Source organism: Pundamilia nyererei, unplaced genomic scaffold (assembly GCF_000239375.1).
Source record: "Pundamilia nyererei isolate P.nyererei 1_Seehausen unplaced genomic scaffold, PunNye1.0 scaffold00064, whole genome shotgun sequence".
NCBI lineage: Eukaryota > Metazoa > Chordata > Actinopteri > Cichliformes > Cichlidae > Pundamilia > Pundamilia nyererei.
The window spans coordinates 552,105-567,292 of record NW_005187465.1 but is presented as its reverse complement, the minus strand read 5'-3'; the positions used below and the strand labels follow the sequence as shown (position 1 = coordinate 567,292).

At 40.8% G+C, this 15,188-nt stretch overlaps 3 protein-coding genes across 3 annotated transcripts in view; 1 reads left to right on the top strand and 2 right to left on the bottom strand.

The window, feature by feature from the left end:
* Window positions 1–324: 324 nt before the first annotated feature.
* nfrkb (nuclear factor related to kappaB binding protein) lies at window positions 325–9,202 on the top strand. Its single transcript, XM_005735406.1, has 26 exons — window positions 325–396; window positions 725–866; window positions 977–1,178; window positions 1,275–1,402; window positions 1,493–1,664; window positions 1,850–1,954; window positions 2,096–2,169; window positions 2,277–2,358; window positions 2,781–2,976; window positions 3,134–3,245; window positions 3,332–3,458; window positions 3,567–3,644; window positions 3,737–3,813; window positions 3,959–4,005; window positions 4,154–4,214; window positions 4,318–4,492; window positions 4,593–4,699; window positions 4,898–5,021; window positions 5,526–5,605; window positions 5,706–5,899; window positions 6,023–6,290; window positions 6,385–6,564; window positions 6,902–7,630; window positions 8,094–8,200; window positions 8,371–8,506; window positions 8,616–9,202. The coding sequence occupies exons 2-26, from the start codon at window positions 741–743 to the stop codon at window positions 8,751–8,753; spliced, it is 3,825 nt and encodes a 1,274-aa protein (XP_005735463.1). The 5' UTR covers window positions 325–396; window positions 725–740; the 3' UTR covers window positions 8,754–9,202.
* Window positions 9,203–9,268: 66 nt separating this feature from the next.
* Window positions 9,269–14,512, bottom strand: tmem45b (transmembrane protein 45B). Its single transcript, XM_005735405.1, has 6 exons — window positions 14,376–14,512; window positions 11,544–11,741; window positions 11,258–11,464; window positions 10,965–11,149; window positions 10,259–10,401; window positions 9,269–9,488 (listed from the first exon to the last, which is right to left on the bottom strand). The coding sequence occupies exons 2-6, from the start codon at window positions 11,731–11,733 to the stop codon at window positions 9,377–9,379; spliced, it is 837 nt and encodes a 278-aa protein (XP_005735462.1). The 5' UTR covers window positions 11,734–11,741; window positions 14,376–14,512; the 3' UTR covers window positions 9,269–9,376.
* Window positions 14,513–14,659: 147 nt separating this feature from the next.
* The window catches only part of gng8 (guanine nucleotide binding protein (G protein), gamma 8), a 2,324-nt gene continuing 1,795 nt past the window's right edge, over window positions 14,660–15,188 (bottom strand). Inside the window, exon 3 of the mRNA XM_005735404.2 lies at window positions 14,660–15,085. Coding sequence (XP_005735461.1) covers window positions 14,957–15,085 — 129 coding nt within the window. The 3' untranslated portion in view covers window positions 14,660–14,956. The remainder of the gene's footprint in view (window positions 15,086–15,188) is intronic.

The window sequence follows — 15,188 nt, the reverse complement described above, 5'->3', positions numbered from 1 at the left end:
ACTCATCCAGTCTCAGAAAGCACTGGTTAAAGTGTTTGTGTATTTATTGATTTATTTTAAGTAATTGTGTTTTATGTATATTATGGTTTTATATTTTTACAAATGTTTTAGATACTTATTTATATACATATATATATTTAATGGTTTATACCTTGTGTTGGGGGGGGAGTGTTGTGTGTGTGTGGGTTTTTTTTTTTTTTGGTTTTTTTTGTTTTGTTTTTTTTGTCTTGTTTTTATGGACATGAAGTCTGCCAATAAAGATTGAATTGAAACGCAGACTACTTTAGGCCCGGAAGTAGGATTCGTCACGACAGCACTTAACAATCGGATAGAAGAAGAAAACCGTGCGTCGGTAAAATAGTTCCCTCTTCATTTCAAAACATAGAGCAGAGTCAGGTAAGAGCTACCAACAGTTTTTAATCACTTGCATCTATATGAGCACAGTATTTTTCCATTTTATTCTATTAGCCAGCATACTGCACAGAGTACTATCATTGGTGGCTAACCTAAATCCCAGCTTAGTGAGTAGAGACCGTATATAGACGCGTCATATTGAGCTTCCTGCTAGCTTAGCACCTTAGCGTAGTTTGTTATGAGGTGTTTCGTTGCTGTGGATGGTTTTGTTTGCTTGCGCTACAACACTACCCCAAAACTATTTAATGAACAACGTGAATAAGTGAAAAGACGTATTCCGAGGGTTTGTGATCATGTGAAATACTTGAAGGTGGGAACAGAGGAGAATGGACGCCCTTGCACACATGCTTTCGGACCCTCTTGATCCAAAAGAAGAGAACGATGAGCAAATCACCGAGGAGTGCATGCTGGGGAACTGCAGAGTGAGCCTTCCAGAGGACCTCCTGGAGGACGTGAGTTGTTTGGCATTTAGTTGCGAAATTATCCTCTTTTCTGCTGTTTCACGGTTCATATTTTGCTTCACATATCTTCATATGTTGCTGTTCACTTCTTTTTACGACAGCCTGAAATTTTCTTCTCTGTGCTGAGTGAAAGCACTTGGCGTGAAGTACTGACAGATTCCCAGCGGCAGCACCTTCGTCAGTTTCTGCCGCAGTTTCCTGAGAACAATAGTGTGGAGCAGGACAGTACCATCAGTGACCTATTCAATAATAAAATTTTTAACTTTGGGAACCCCCTTCATCTTGCACAAAAACTATTCAGAGGTGCTTACCACTTTACTTTACTGCTGAGAAGAGTGAATGATGCTGAATTGATTTTTGAAGCAGTTACTCATCACATCTCTTGTTATCCCAACCCAGATGGTTACTTCAATCCTGAGGTGGTCAAGTACAGACAACTGTGTGCCAAGTCCCAGAGGAAACGACAGGTGCACTGCCTTCAGCAGTATTACCACAGGCTGCTGAAGCAGATCCTCGTCTCCAGAAAGGTATTTGTGTTTTTTAAGTTTGTGGAAGATTGCGCACAGCCTCTTAGCTTCTGTCTGTGTCTGTGAGTTTTGATGTATTTCTTGTTGCAGGAGCTGCTGGACTTTGCAGTACAAAATGGTCTGGACTTTCCACATAAAAGAAGGTTACCAACCAAAACCCATGCAGAAATGCGGGAGGCAAGGGTGACAAGAAGATTGAGTCGCATAATGAAGGAGGTCAAAGCTGAGTGTGGGGACAGCAATGCTTCATCTGATGATGATGGTTTGTCTGGTCTTGGATGAGTGTTTCTAATGCTAATTACATTCTTTTGTAATCTATGAAGCACTTCACTGACGGCTAGCATGAATATGAAAAATTGAGAGGAAACTTAAACATACAGATTGATTGATACATCAATTTGAATCATTACAAGACTGACCATACCAGTTCCTTTGGATGCCTTCCAGATATATCACCATGGACTCCAGCACCTCAGTCACCCTCTTCTCCAACACCCACGGTCTCAGTCAGAGTACTACCAAGCCTCTCCACTCAAGACATGAAGTGTACTGGTACGTGATTTGTCGTGTACCCTGAATAATGTTACTGTGTTGTTTAAGCACAGGAAGTGTGTTTTGTTTTTTGTTTTTGTTTTGTTTTGTTTTTTTATACATAATTTGTTATCATTGTTATTATTATGATTATCATAACAGAAAAAATAGAACTTGGTGAGCAGGATTTGAAAGTCATGCTGCAGAATCATCGTGAGAAGAGGAAGCGACAACCGGTAAGTTGCAAGAGACGGAGACAAAACGCATGATTCTCATAAGGTTTGTTCACTATATCTTTAATGACTTTTTTTTTTTAAATTAATTAATTAATTTTTATTCCTAGGACCATCCAGACTTGATAACCTCTGATATCCACCTTGGAGACATACTTTCAAGAGCAAACATGGGTCGTAAAGGGACTATGCGTGAGTAAATGTGTTTAAAATATCCACTTTTTAAATGTTTTAATGAAACATTAAAAAATTGATGACTGTTTTTGTTAGAAATCTACAAAGAGAACTCCAGAATTTTAAAAAAGCAACAAATAGGGGGTTAAAATTATATCGGAATAGAAGGCCTTAAATACTCATATACAGTCCACCTCAGCTTTCACAGCTTATGTCACAATGAAACACATGAGTTGTACCTCGAGCTTCAAGAAAGACTTATGTAATAGTGAACGTCTGGGGAGGTATACAAAAAAAGTAATGAAAACCTTTATGTCATCCATCTTTCTTAAAAGGGAGCGCATTGGTATGTGGAAGCTTTGATACAGAATGTCAGTACTTTCAGATTACACTGTGACACTGATAATATTGTTTGTCTTTGTTTATTTCAATTGTCACAGCACTCTTCGATCTGTCTTTGCCTAAGAAGAAGATCAGAGATGAGAGAAGGAAGAAGAAAATGAGGACGATAAAAGTTGAATCTGAGGACACCTGTGACACTCTTGCACCTCCAGACACCCCATCAGCTCCACCAGCAAACATAATCAACTCCCTGCCAGATGCACCGTCTACCCCGCTAACCAACATTAAGGAGGAGTGAGTCTAGCAAATTGCTGGTGTCAAAATGTAACTGTATAGTCTGGCTAGATGATGGATCCTCTTCTTCTACTTATTCTTCTTCTTCTTCTTCTTCTTATTATTATTATTATTATTATTATTATTATTATTATTATTATTATTATTATTATTGCAGAGTTGTGGAGGAGTATCTAAGCAGTCCCGTTCCAGTTGAGGAAATAGTCGCCAGTTTTTTCAGTTTGCTGGAAAACATCTTGAGGACAGAAGGTCCTGCCAGTACTTCAGTGGTAAGCGCTAATTTCGGCCTGCATACATGTTTTAAATTTTGTAACATCCCTGTAGAGAATTTAACACCATTAATTTAATCCCTCAGTTGGAGGAGAAAGTTCAAATATGGCAGTCATCTCCAGCAAGTTCCATTAATGCATGGTTTTCTTCAGCCTCGTGCTGGTCTGACTTGGTTGTTCAAGCCCTGCAGTTTCTTGCAGGAGAGACTAAAGGTGAGTAGCAATGGTCACTCACACTAAAACAGTATTTTTTTTCCCCCGTGTTGGAGTGGGAAGAAATATCCAAGTATTTACCTCTGCACTCTTCTGTTTGTAAATCAGATGGCATGATGGCACTTCCCAGTGGCTTTTCTCCATTTGTGGAATTTTCTGATGAATGTCAACAGTGGAGGTGGATCGGTAAGCACATTCAAACGCAGCAATACCTGGCCTGAAGTAGTGCTTGTTGTTGGTGGTCGTCAAAGGAGATTAACATTCACAATTTCTTTTAGGTCCCACTCAGGATACAGAGAAGGATTTGAGTGCACTGTGTCAGTTGTGGTTAGACTCCAAAGATTTCATTGTCAAGGTAAAAAAATATATATATTACTACAAAAAATGCCGTGTGACTTGTACACTTGTGACATTGTACAGCTTGTACAATGCTGTACGTTAGTTGTGTTTTATCAGTTTTATCTCTGACAATATTTAAAAAGGCTTTTTATCTTCAACAGACAGAAAATGAAGAAACATTAGACATGACCTCTCCCACACCGAGACTGTAAGCTTCAGCAATTTATGATTTTTATTGCTAATTTCATCTTTTCTGCTTGTTTCTTCAATTATTGTGACATTAAAGTTATTCTTAAGAAGTGTAATACACGTATATGTAAGCTCCTAATTTTTTTTTTTTTCCCCTCTTCACACAGTTCAACTGATTATGTCGTGCGTCCCAGCACTGGAGATGAGAGACAAGTGTTTCAAGTCCAGGTTTGCTTTTGTGCTGCAACGTTTAAAGTGATCTGCACATCTGGCCTGACATACCCTCTCTGAAGTCCACATACTTTTTTTTCTTTTTCTTTTTAATTATTAGGAGCAGCAACGGTACAACCAGCCACATAAGGCTTTCACGTTTAGGATGCATGGCTTTGAATCTGTGGTGGGTCCAGTTAAAGGAGTGTTCGATAAGGAGATGTCACTAAACAAAGCCAGGGAGCACACGCTGCTGCGCTCAGACCGACCACCATACGTCACCATTCTTTCTCTGGGTTAGAGCTTCTGTTTTACGTGGATTCCATTGATGTGGGGACTCACTGCTTTAGCAGCAAAGCCATTCGTATGACTTTTGCCTCTTTTCTTTTTTTCTAGTACGGGATGCAGCAGCCAGATTACCCAATGGGGAGGGAACGAGGGCAGAGATCTGTGAACTGCTGAAAGACTCACAGTTTCTTGCTCCAGATGTCACAAGTGCACAGGCATGAAAGAGTTTTCCCTTCTTTTTTTCCTCTTCATTAAGTTTTTTCTCTGTGTCCCTTATCATTTTTCATAATTACAGATGACTTCTTTGTTGTGTTTGATTATGAATTGACCACTTTTCAGAGACAGACACTGGCTTTAAGCTTTAGCCTTTTAGTGACATTTTCCGTGAGTAAGGAGCTTTGCTTTCCATTTAGGTGAATACAGTTGTCAGCGGGGCTCTAGATAGACTTCACTATGAGAAAGACCCCTGTGTCAAATATGACATCGGCCGCAAACTGTGGATTTACCTGCACCGCAATCGCAGCCAGGAAGAGTTTGGTAAGCCACAAAGCTTATTTCAAAATATTTCTGGTTTATGGAGCTGCCTTAAAGAACAGTGTCTTGTTTTTACTCAACATCAGGATACAGTACTCTGCTCTGTATGAAGGACATTATCAGAAGACATTAGGAGCCTACTAAAATCTGACCCTTTCTTGCACAATATCTTACTTGTTTGGTTTGCTGGCTCTTGGCCCTGTCCACGTCTCCATGAGGTGTTACAGATTAACTCTAATTATCGCTTTTATTGCACTTGTTGTCCTCAACTCAACTAACATTAACTGGTTTATTTCCTGCTTGATTCTGCTCCTGTTGTGCGTGAGTCATGGCACATTTAACATTAGCATCAAGCAAAATGAACTACCTTTATCATCTCTTTCCATGTGAAGAAAAGACATTTCATTTGTAAAAGCCTCTTTAGCTCTGTTAGATACAGAAAATGACTTAATCACTGAGCAGTGGAGGGAAAAAAAACGTATTCTTTGGTTTATTTGTCCTATCCAGAGAGGATCCACCAGGCTCAAGCTGCAGCTGCAAAAGCAAGAAAAGCTCTACAGCAAAAACCGAAACCAGCAGCTAAACCTGTAAGTCCACAGGAAAAAAACAAACACCCAACAGCATTTACTGGGGGAAATAACCATTTACCAATTATTGTTTTGATTAATCTTTGTTTTTATGGTTTAGAAGTCTGGAAGCAAAGATGGAGGCAACAAAACTGGATTTTTGGAAGCAGGACAGGATATAGGTTCTAATCCCATGTCACCAATCCCGACGACACCCACTCCGAACACACCTGGAACCCCCAAATCACCCTTACCCTCCACAGTCACCACACCAACAAAAACCAGAGTCCCAGATACAATCAAAACCAGCCCAGGGTCAGTGTGCCATATGATTTTTTTTCTTTCTTATTTATATTGTCTAGAACATACGTTTTGATTCATTTGTGCAATTTCAAATCAACTCTTGTCTGTTGCTTCTGCTCCCTTTTGTACGCCTAGTGTTCTTCTTGTGTCCCCTCCATCGTTGCCCCAGCTGGGAACTATTTTGCCCACAAGTCAGGCTTGTCCACCAGCTTCTCAGCCACTTACATCCCACGCAGCTCGTATAGTGAGTCACCTGACGGCAGGTTCTCTTCCACAAGTACGAGTCGTTCCTGCTCAGCCTGGCCTGGGGTCATCGGCAGGAAGTCAGCAAGCCACACTGGTACATCAGACCCCTCACCAGATCCGGATGCCAGTGTCAGTGTCAGCTAAAGGAATTTCACAGGTACCAAAAACAACTAGTAATTTTTAAAAGATGGATGGATGGTTGTTGGAAATGTACAATTAATTCTGTCTGTGTTTGTTGTGTATGTCAACAGGCTGTGGTGTCTGTGCCTTTAAGAAGTCAACCTGCTAGCAGTCCAGTCCAGGTTCCAACTTCATTGTCTGTGTCAGCTGTAACTGTGGCCAAACCTCAGTCTGGATCACCTGGTAGCCCAGCTACCAACCCTGCTTCTCCAGCTGTGCTGCAAGGAGTCACCAGCCCAAACATCAAACAGGTTGAGCATTTTCTTTTAACTGTATATATTTGGGTATCTACTATCTGAAGGGCCCTTTAATGAAGACGACTACAGTGCAACAGTGGTGCATAGTTATTAACCGTATAGTAGAGATGTTCCCTTAAATGTCAGATGCTTACAGATATACACATGAATAAACAAATTTGACTCCTTACAATCTCAGCGCAACAACTATAGTTGAAATGTAGTTTAACTGAGTAGTATACAGGAAGAGGATGGTGACAGGAAAAAAATCCTTGAAGGCCGTTTACCATTTAATGATCCCATGATTTATTATTTGTATAATTATCATTATAATTATTGTTATTATTTGCAGGTGTCTATCACAGGACAACTGGGAGTAAAGTCTCCAGGAGCAGGAATTCCTATCACAGCTACAAACCTTCGCATCCAAGGCAAAGATGTCCTACGCCTCCCACCATCGTCCATAACCACAGATGCTAAAGGCCAAACAGTGCTGCGGATCACCCCAGACATGATGGCAACACTTGCCAAATCCCCAGTTACGACCGTCAAGCTCACTTCTGACTTTCTGGGCTCTGCCTCCACAGGCGGCAAGAGCATATCAGCCACTCTTCACGTGACACCACCCCATCCTTCACCTTCTTCGGTGTCCAGTGCTGCATCCTGTACTGGGGAAGTACAGACCACTAAAGCAGGACACGTTGCCTCGACCTTGTTAAAGGCTGCAGGAGACACGACCATTCGTTTGATGCCCACGTTGGCCGTCACTGTGGCCGACCAAAAATCTAGGACCTTCTCCACTGTGACTTCCCCAGACAAGACCGGCGCCACAATTCGGATAATGCCGGGCCTGGGTGTAATTCCACAGAAACCAGGTCAGACCATCACAATGACCACCACCACTGGCAGTAAACCTCTCACAGCAAGTACATGTGCTAACGTAGTGACCATGCCTGCCAGTGTTGTGGCCGGTGCTAAAGGGATCACAGTGGCTTCTGGAGCTTCGGGGTCACCTCTGACGCTAGGAACAGCTACAGCTACTGTGCGACAGGTCCCTACTACAGTTGTCACCACACAAACGGTTAGAGAAATATTCAGTTATTCATCACTATAACACACTGTTGAATCCAACAATGTTATCTAATGCATGTCTTAAGAAGGGTTTAAGTGTGAGATTTAACCAAACAGCTTACAGTTACTGAAAAGATTATCCCAACTATGTGTAACTATCTGTTAAAACTAGAACTAGTTAATGTTTTAACGGGTTGGTAATTTATTGATTTACATGGTTTCCTCAAATGAAAACCAGGAACTGATAAGCAAGGAATGCATCCACCTGTTCCTCGCTTTCTCCAAACATACAGTCAGCTTGCATTCAGCAAGTCATTTCACTGCAGACTACTTTTGTTTTTCTTTAGTGATCTATAATAGGATATTCTCAATAATGGGAATTTTGAATTTTACCTTATTTAAATGATTGCTTTAAGTGTACTGTAAAACCATCAATAACAGGCCCAAACCATTCTGTTCTTTGAACACTGTAGGGGAAGTTACCCGCACGGATCACAGTCCCCCTGTCTGTCCTCAATCAGCCACTGAAGAGCAAGAGTGTTGTAACGACACCCATTGTGAAAGGAAGCCTGAACACAAAGTAAGGCTGCACAGATTTAGACTTTTCGCTTTCATTTTATTGTGAAGGTTAATGCTCTAAGATATAATTTTATTTCAGCAATTTGTGTGTTTTCTTGACATTATAACAGTAGAAGTGCACATTTTTGCAGTTGATCTATATTTATACATTTCTCTCTCCCGTGCGAGCAGTATTAGCAGCCTGGGCAGAAACATCATTCTCACCACCATGCCTGCTGGCACGAAGCTGATTGCAGGAAACAAACCTGTCAGTTTTGTCACAGCGCAACAGTTCCAACAGCTTCAGCAGCAAGGACAGGCCACACAGGTTTTTGTAGATGCTTTTCATTTTTAGCACATATGGTGATTTCATTTTATAGTTTATCTGTTCAGATCAAACAAATACAGAGAATTATCTACCATCTTATACTCTTCAGGTTCGGATCCAGACAGTTCCAGCGCAGCAGGTTCAGCACATGGCTGCAGGCTCCCCAAAATCTGTTTCAACAGTCGTAGTCACAACAGCACCTTCACCAAAATGTACGCCTGATACTCCACCGGCTCCACAACAGTGATCTCATCCTGTCAGCCTACAATGACTCATAGATCAAGGATGCTATATATGTACCAGGATTGTTTGTTTTTGTCCAATATTTATCAGCGTTTTAGTTCAGTTTGCAAGTTAAAAAACATAAAAGCCAGAAACCTATTTCTTCCCTGAAAACCCTGCTGCCTTTCTTTTCTTTTTTTCCAAGTATTACATGAAAATTCTGGTCATTTATTAACAAAATGTTACCTCCTGAATTTGTTTCTCCATTGTTATAAACCAAATATATCATAAGAAAATTCAGCCTGTTTATAATCTTTCCGTAGAAATTCCAGGTGCAAGTTTGTGGGAAAACTGAAAAGTCTACATGGTCTCTTGATAACCTCAAACAACAACTTGTCCGATTGTATTAAAGTACTAATTCAGTTTAATATAAGCAAGTTGTGATTTGTTAATAAAATATTTCAATATGTTGCATTTTTTTGTAAAAGCAGGTGATACACAATATGAATTGTCCTTTTTAATATTTACAAACATGATAATAGTTAATTCACATGGATTTCAATCTTATTTTCTTTAGACATTTTTTTTAAAAATAGATAAAATAGATCAAGATTTGAAAAATGAAATCAAAGAGCCATAAACATGCCTTCATTCTTCATCTGACTCTTGAAGCAAAGCTTTTTGAGAGGTCAATTCAGAGGATGTGTTACGCATTCCGATCTCTATGTCTCGTCCCCTTGCCGAGAATTGCACCACAGTCCTGTTGGAACAAACACAAGTGTACATGAAGATTATACAACTAACACTGTTATTGTTGCCTCCTGAAAGCTAATGAATTGTTAATGAGAATTATTACCGAAGGACAGTAAAATCTAATCAAAAGTTCCAAATGGAGACGAGGTTTAAACGGTATCAGTGCCTCTTAAACCTAAACCTTTTTCTACCAATAACCGCAAGAGGGTCCATAGATGCAAGACATCACAGCAGTCAGTGTAAAATGTTACCCACCAATAACCGATAAAGAAGACAAGTAATGCAGATTAATACAGGTTACAAGTTACTTGTATTTATCCATCTCCTTAAGGGTTAAGAACTACTAAAATAAGCTGCCACTAGCTGTTGGGTATTTATGAGAAATGTTGAATGTAAACAAAAACATGTTGCCTATATACACATCACCTCAAAAAGCAGGTTTGGATGTCAGAATTCAAAAAGGTGGCTTTCACATTCTGAAATGTCAAGTGAATAGTGATATCCCATTGAGGCACATTATGCTCTAATGAAAAGCCATTTCAGAGCAAAATATGCAGGCTAAACCCCGATCAAGTTGCATTTTACAGGGAATAATAACCCGAGTACATGTATCATAAATGCAGGTGCACATGTTGTTCTGCCATGTTGTGACAAGATTTTAATTGTACCCGTTTTGCTGAATCCCACTTGTTCTGTTTTCTAACCAAGTCTGTTCAAACTCGGTTATTACACTGATCTGGTTGTAAAATGTGTGCATGTAAAGGATGAGATACTTACAACCAAACTACAACTGCAGTGGAAGTGACTAAAAGCAGGGCCACAGCTAAATGCCAGCAGAAGCACATTGTGACGAACATGACGTTGGCGTGCTCGGTCAAGTTCCATTCCACTCCACTTGGTGAGTAAAGTACGAATCCAATCTGAAATGACAAATGTGTGATGAAGAAGCCAACTACCTATTATCATTATAAGCAAATGAATAAAAAAATGTAAGTTGACAAAAAGTTTGCACAAAGAGCAAGATCTAAGGACAGTCCACACAGATGGCACCGAACTGGCCCTGACGTGTGCAGAAATTAATGAAATCTACTGCTTGTCTAGAAAATGTGATTACACTATACAAGTAAATATTTTAAAAAGTGGTGTTGGTTCTCTAAGTGGTCTTTGTTTTAGTATTCAAGTGCCACGGCGATGCAGTGTTTAGCACAACGAGAAGGTTCCTGGTTTAATCCTCCTGGGGCATTTCTGTGTATAGTTTGCTTGGTCTCCCTGCAGTCCAAAGACGTGCTTGTTAGGTTAATTGGTGATTGTAATTTGCCTGTCAGTGTTTGTGGTTGACTGTCTCTATGTGATGGACTGGCAGCCTGTATAGGGTGTATCCTGTCTCTCATCCTGTGTCAGATGGCTGAACTGGACGGGTGGATAGATGTTGCTGGGTGTATAAACGAGGTGTTCTGCATCGGGATCTCATTTGGCTAATCACCTGGTAAAACCACGAACCCTGTAGGATGAACATGCATGACCCGAACAGCTCTAAAATAATGTTGTCTCTTATGAACATCTCCAGCATGATGCTGGCTGAGCCTCCAAACACCGCCACCAGGAGCAGGGTGTGGATGTGGGCGTCCAGAAGAGGTCGATTGTGCACATGGTAGTAAAACAGAAACCCTGCGTGAAATAGAGTCAAATACAAAATGTAGCTCAAATACACGTTAGCCACCAGGAATTATGGTGAAAAATATTGTGCAACTAAAACCTGGCTTTCTTACAGCTTACCTTCAACAAAAAGAGCTAACGAGAGACCAAAGCGGCCCACTCCTCTTGGCACCAGTTGGAATTTTGTACTTAAAATCAGAGCTATTCCAGAAATCCCAAAGAACAGATACATTGTGCTGTGCTGCCAGTTCATCAACTTAATCCACCCGCCGTCGTTGTAGAGATGAGCATGTGGCCCGTCCACCACAAACTGCTCAACCATAATACCTGTGACAGGACAGCATCAGTGAAATTAGAACAGGTGGACGCACACAACTGATGAATATATATTTACAGGAAAACTGACCAATAAAAGCAGCAAATATCTGGAACCCTCCTTCAATGTAGTCCAGTCTTTTAAAGATTGGCGGCAAAGTCTGCCGTCCTTTAGGCTGGTTTGTCCTCCAGTAGTGTTGGAGAACATATTTCACTGTTAGCCAGAAGCCATAGAGCAGGAAAAAAGAGCCAGGAATAGCGTGTCCTCCAAAGTTGGCCATTATCAGGCCTGAAAAAAGAAGAAATGCGCCTTAGTCATGTCATACATTGCTATACAAGTGTATTTGCCCCCTTCTTGGCTCAAGAGTTGGGAGTTCGCCTTGTAATCGGAAGGTTGCCCGTTCGAGCCCCGGCTCGGATAGTCTCGGTCGTTGTGTCCTTGGGCAAGACGCTTCACTCGTTGCCTACTGGTGGTGGTCAGAGTGCCAGGTGGCGCCTCGCCTCTGTCAGTGCGCCCCAGGGTGGCTGTGGCTACAATGTAGCTTGCCATCACCAGTGTGTGAATGGGTGGGTGACTGAACGTGTAAAGCGCTTTGGGGTCCTTAGGGACTAGTAAAGCGCTATACAAATACAGGCTGTTTACCATTCTTGATTTATTCATTTATTTATTTTTGCATATTCATCACACGTTTCATATCAAACTAATTCTAATTGTAGACAAAGACACAATTCAGGTTTTACATGATGATTTAATTTATTAAGGGGGAAAAATAAGTTTACTTACCTGGGCCTGTGTAAAAAGTAAATGCCCCTTAAACTTGATAACCGGTTGGATCAAAGTTAGGAGCAATTTGTTTTTGGATCACGGTCACTGAGTCTTTCACGTCACTGTGAGGAATTTTGGTCCACTCTTCTTTGCAGAATTGTTTTATTTCAGACACATTTGGGTGGTTTTCAAACAAACAGTGCATCCCAAAGCATCTCAATCTGATTTAAGCCCAGATTTTGACTAGGCCACTGCAAAACCTTCATTCTGTTTTTTTACTTTGGAGCCATAGACAGGTGGACTCGTGTTTCAAATCATTGTCATGCTTAAGTACACTTAAGCTTCAGGGCCTGACCTTCTGGTAGAGAACCGAATTCATGGTTACATCAAGTCTTCCAGGTCTTGAAGCAGCAAATCAGCCCCAGACCGTCGCAATACCACCACCACGTTTTTTTTCCTGTTCTTTTTAGGAATGCTGTGTTGATTTTATGCCAGATGTGAAGGGACTCAAACGTTCCAAAAAGTCAGTCCACACAGTAATTTCCCAAAAGCCTTGGAGATCATAAAGATGTTTCTTGGCAAATTTGAGACAAGCCTTTGTGTTCGTTTTGCTCAGCAGTGGATTTTTCCCCTCCTAAGGATGTCTCTTTCTTATTGCCGAATCATGAACTCTGACCTTAACTGAGGCAAGTGAGGCCTGCAGTTCTTTCCATGTTGTTCTTGCTCTTTTTGTGACCTCCTGGATGACTCATGAATGCACTCTCGGAGTAATTTTGGTAACACTGCTGGGAAGGTTAACCACTGTTCCAAGTTTACTCTATTTGTATATAATGGCTTTGACTGTGGTTCACTGGAATCCCAAAGCCTAAGAAATGACTTTCCAGACTGATGGATATCAATGACTCAGCTGTCTCTTTAGATTGCGTTGTTGTTTTTTGAGATCTTTTAACCTGCTTCACTTTGTCAGATAGGATCTACTTGAGCGGTTTCTTGATCTAACATGTCTCACAGGCCTGGGTGTGGCTAAAGAAATTGAAGTCAATAAATGTTGTAATTAAGGTAATTCAGGATTTCACAAGGGGAGCAATTCCTCACACAGGGCCAGGTTGGGCTGCTTAGTTCCCCCCTTTCAATGAATGAAATCATCATTTTGTATTCACTCCAGTTATCTTTGACTAATATTAAAATTAGTTTGATGATCTAAAAAAATAAGTGTGACAAATATCCAATATATTAATACACCAGGATGAATGCAAATATAGTATATACGAAATGCAGCGTTGAAAGTTCAAAGGTATTAGCTTTGAGGTTAAAGTGCAGGCTCTTAGTTCCGCTTTATTGAGATGATAAGAACCTGGCATTTAAGGGAACGAAATCCAAATAGATAGCAACGTTCACAAAGGGCTTTTTCAAAGCAGCTGGCATTACATGAAAACAAATACAGTGCTGGAAACTGCTGTCTACATACAATAGGGGGAAAGCAGCGATTAATTTATAACATATCCTGTCTGATTAGGGCGGAGCCTGCTGAGCGTGTTCTTTGGTCCGGACATTTGTTTTGCAAAACTGAAATTCAAATGAAAGAGGGTTTTTGACAGAAAACGTGCTGCCTTTCAAATCAGAAAAAACAAACAGTATTAAAGGTTTAACAAGTAATACTTTAACGACTAACTGAAGTCACTAAGAAAATGGGAAAGCGCAATTATATTGTTTTAACTTAAATTCTGCCGCTGACCCATTAAAGTGAAATCTAAAATCAGACGCAGTGAACATGTAACACGGGCTTTTTTTCCACTGCTCAAAAGGAAGTCGGTGGTTTATAACAGACCTTAAAACTTCTTCCCCCTGCTTTTAATGTTAGTATTGGAGACACGGGTGTGTTTAAGATCCGCGTGTTCGGTTAGTCAGACAAGTTTTTCCTGATCAGCCCTGCCTGGCGTGATGTTACTGAACACTTTTCACACATTGTCCAACATTTCCAACACTGTCGACGTGTATGGAGGCAGATAGCTGATTTCACCGTCTCAGAGCTAAGTCCAAATAATGTTTCGACACAATAAATACGCGTTTATCTAAAGTCCAGTTAGCCTGTGGCACATCAGCATCTGTAGCGAGGTAAATCTTCAACTGAGTACATGCTTGATAAAATCAACATACCTTAATCTCTGCGGCTAATCCCCAAATACAACAAATTTATGTCGGCAAACCGCCTTGAATGACAGCTCCCTGCTGTTTGGAGACCTGTGCACACCTGCTCCCTGCACCTCTAACCTGCACTGACGGATCACACATAGCCCCACCCCTAGTTTGCATAAGTTTCAGTGACCAAGTGACATCTCCATGAGAAACGGGCAGAAAAACAGAGGCTGTTTACAGACGGTGAGCTTTATTCAGCTACTCATTTGACAACAAAAAGATCAATACCGAGATTAATAGCGAGCAACAACCCGGTGACAACTTAAATATGCAGTTTTGTTAATATGTAAACTGTGTGCACAGTGGGAGATGCAGCAGCAGTGGCTTGTTTAAATGAACTTTGCACTCTTTTCAATAAATCTTTATTGCCATTCTTATCGTGCTTAACACACAGTCATTTGACATGTGAGGAAATCGCTACCTAAATGAAAAACGGAATGCTGTTTTAAAATAATCCTAATAAACAAAGTGTCATTGTTTAGGTGTGTGTGTGTGTGTGTGTGTGCGTGTGTGTGTGTGTGTGTGTATTTTGCACAAGAGAGTTATAGGATTTCACAGAACAATTTCTTCTCTCGAAACGGGTTCTCAGATGAAGGCACTGGAGTCACCAACGGGTCCTCTTTGGCATGAGCTTCACAGTAGGCCATCAGTTCAGCTGCTGCTTTGGATACCTGTAAAAGCAGACTGTGTTTAAGTGAGTCAGTGATCATAAAAGGGCAAGATAAGATGTTAAGTATGAGCTCATCTGTTCCAATACACACACAGACACACACA

Excerpts from the sequence above, each read along its gene's own strand:
- nfrkb (XM_005735406.1), top strand. The coding sequence starts at position 741 with ATGGACGCCCTTGCACACATGCTTTCGGACCCTCTTGATCCAAAAGAA. Across the intron at positions 2,977-3,133 it reads CTAACCAACATTAAGGAGGA|AGTTGTGGAGGAGTATCTAA; the intron begins GTGAGTCTAGCA and ends TTATTATTGCAG. Across the intron at positions 4,493-4,592 it reads CGTCACCATTCTTTCTCTGG|TACGGGATGCAGCAGCCAGA; the intron begins GTTAGAGCTTCT and ends CTTTTTTTCTAG.
- tmem45b (XM_005735405.1), bottom strand. The coding sequence starts at position 11,733 with ATGGCCAACTTTGGAGGACACGCTATTCCTGGCTCTTTTTTCCTGCTC. Across the intron at positions 10,402-10,964 it reads AGGGTTCGTGGTTTTACCAG|ATTGGATTCGTACTTTACTC; the intron begins GTGATTAGCCAA and ends TTGTCATTTCAG. Across the intron at positions 9,489-10,258 it reads ACTGCAGTTGTAGTTTGGTT|GACTGTGGTGCAATTCTCGG; the intron begins GTAAGTATCTCA and ends TTGTTCCAACAG.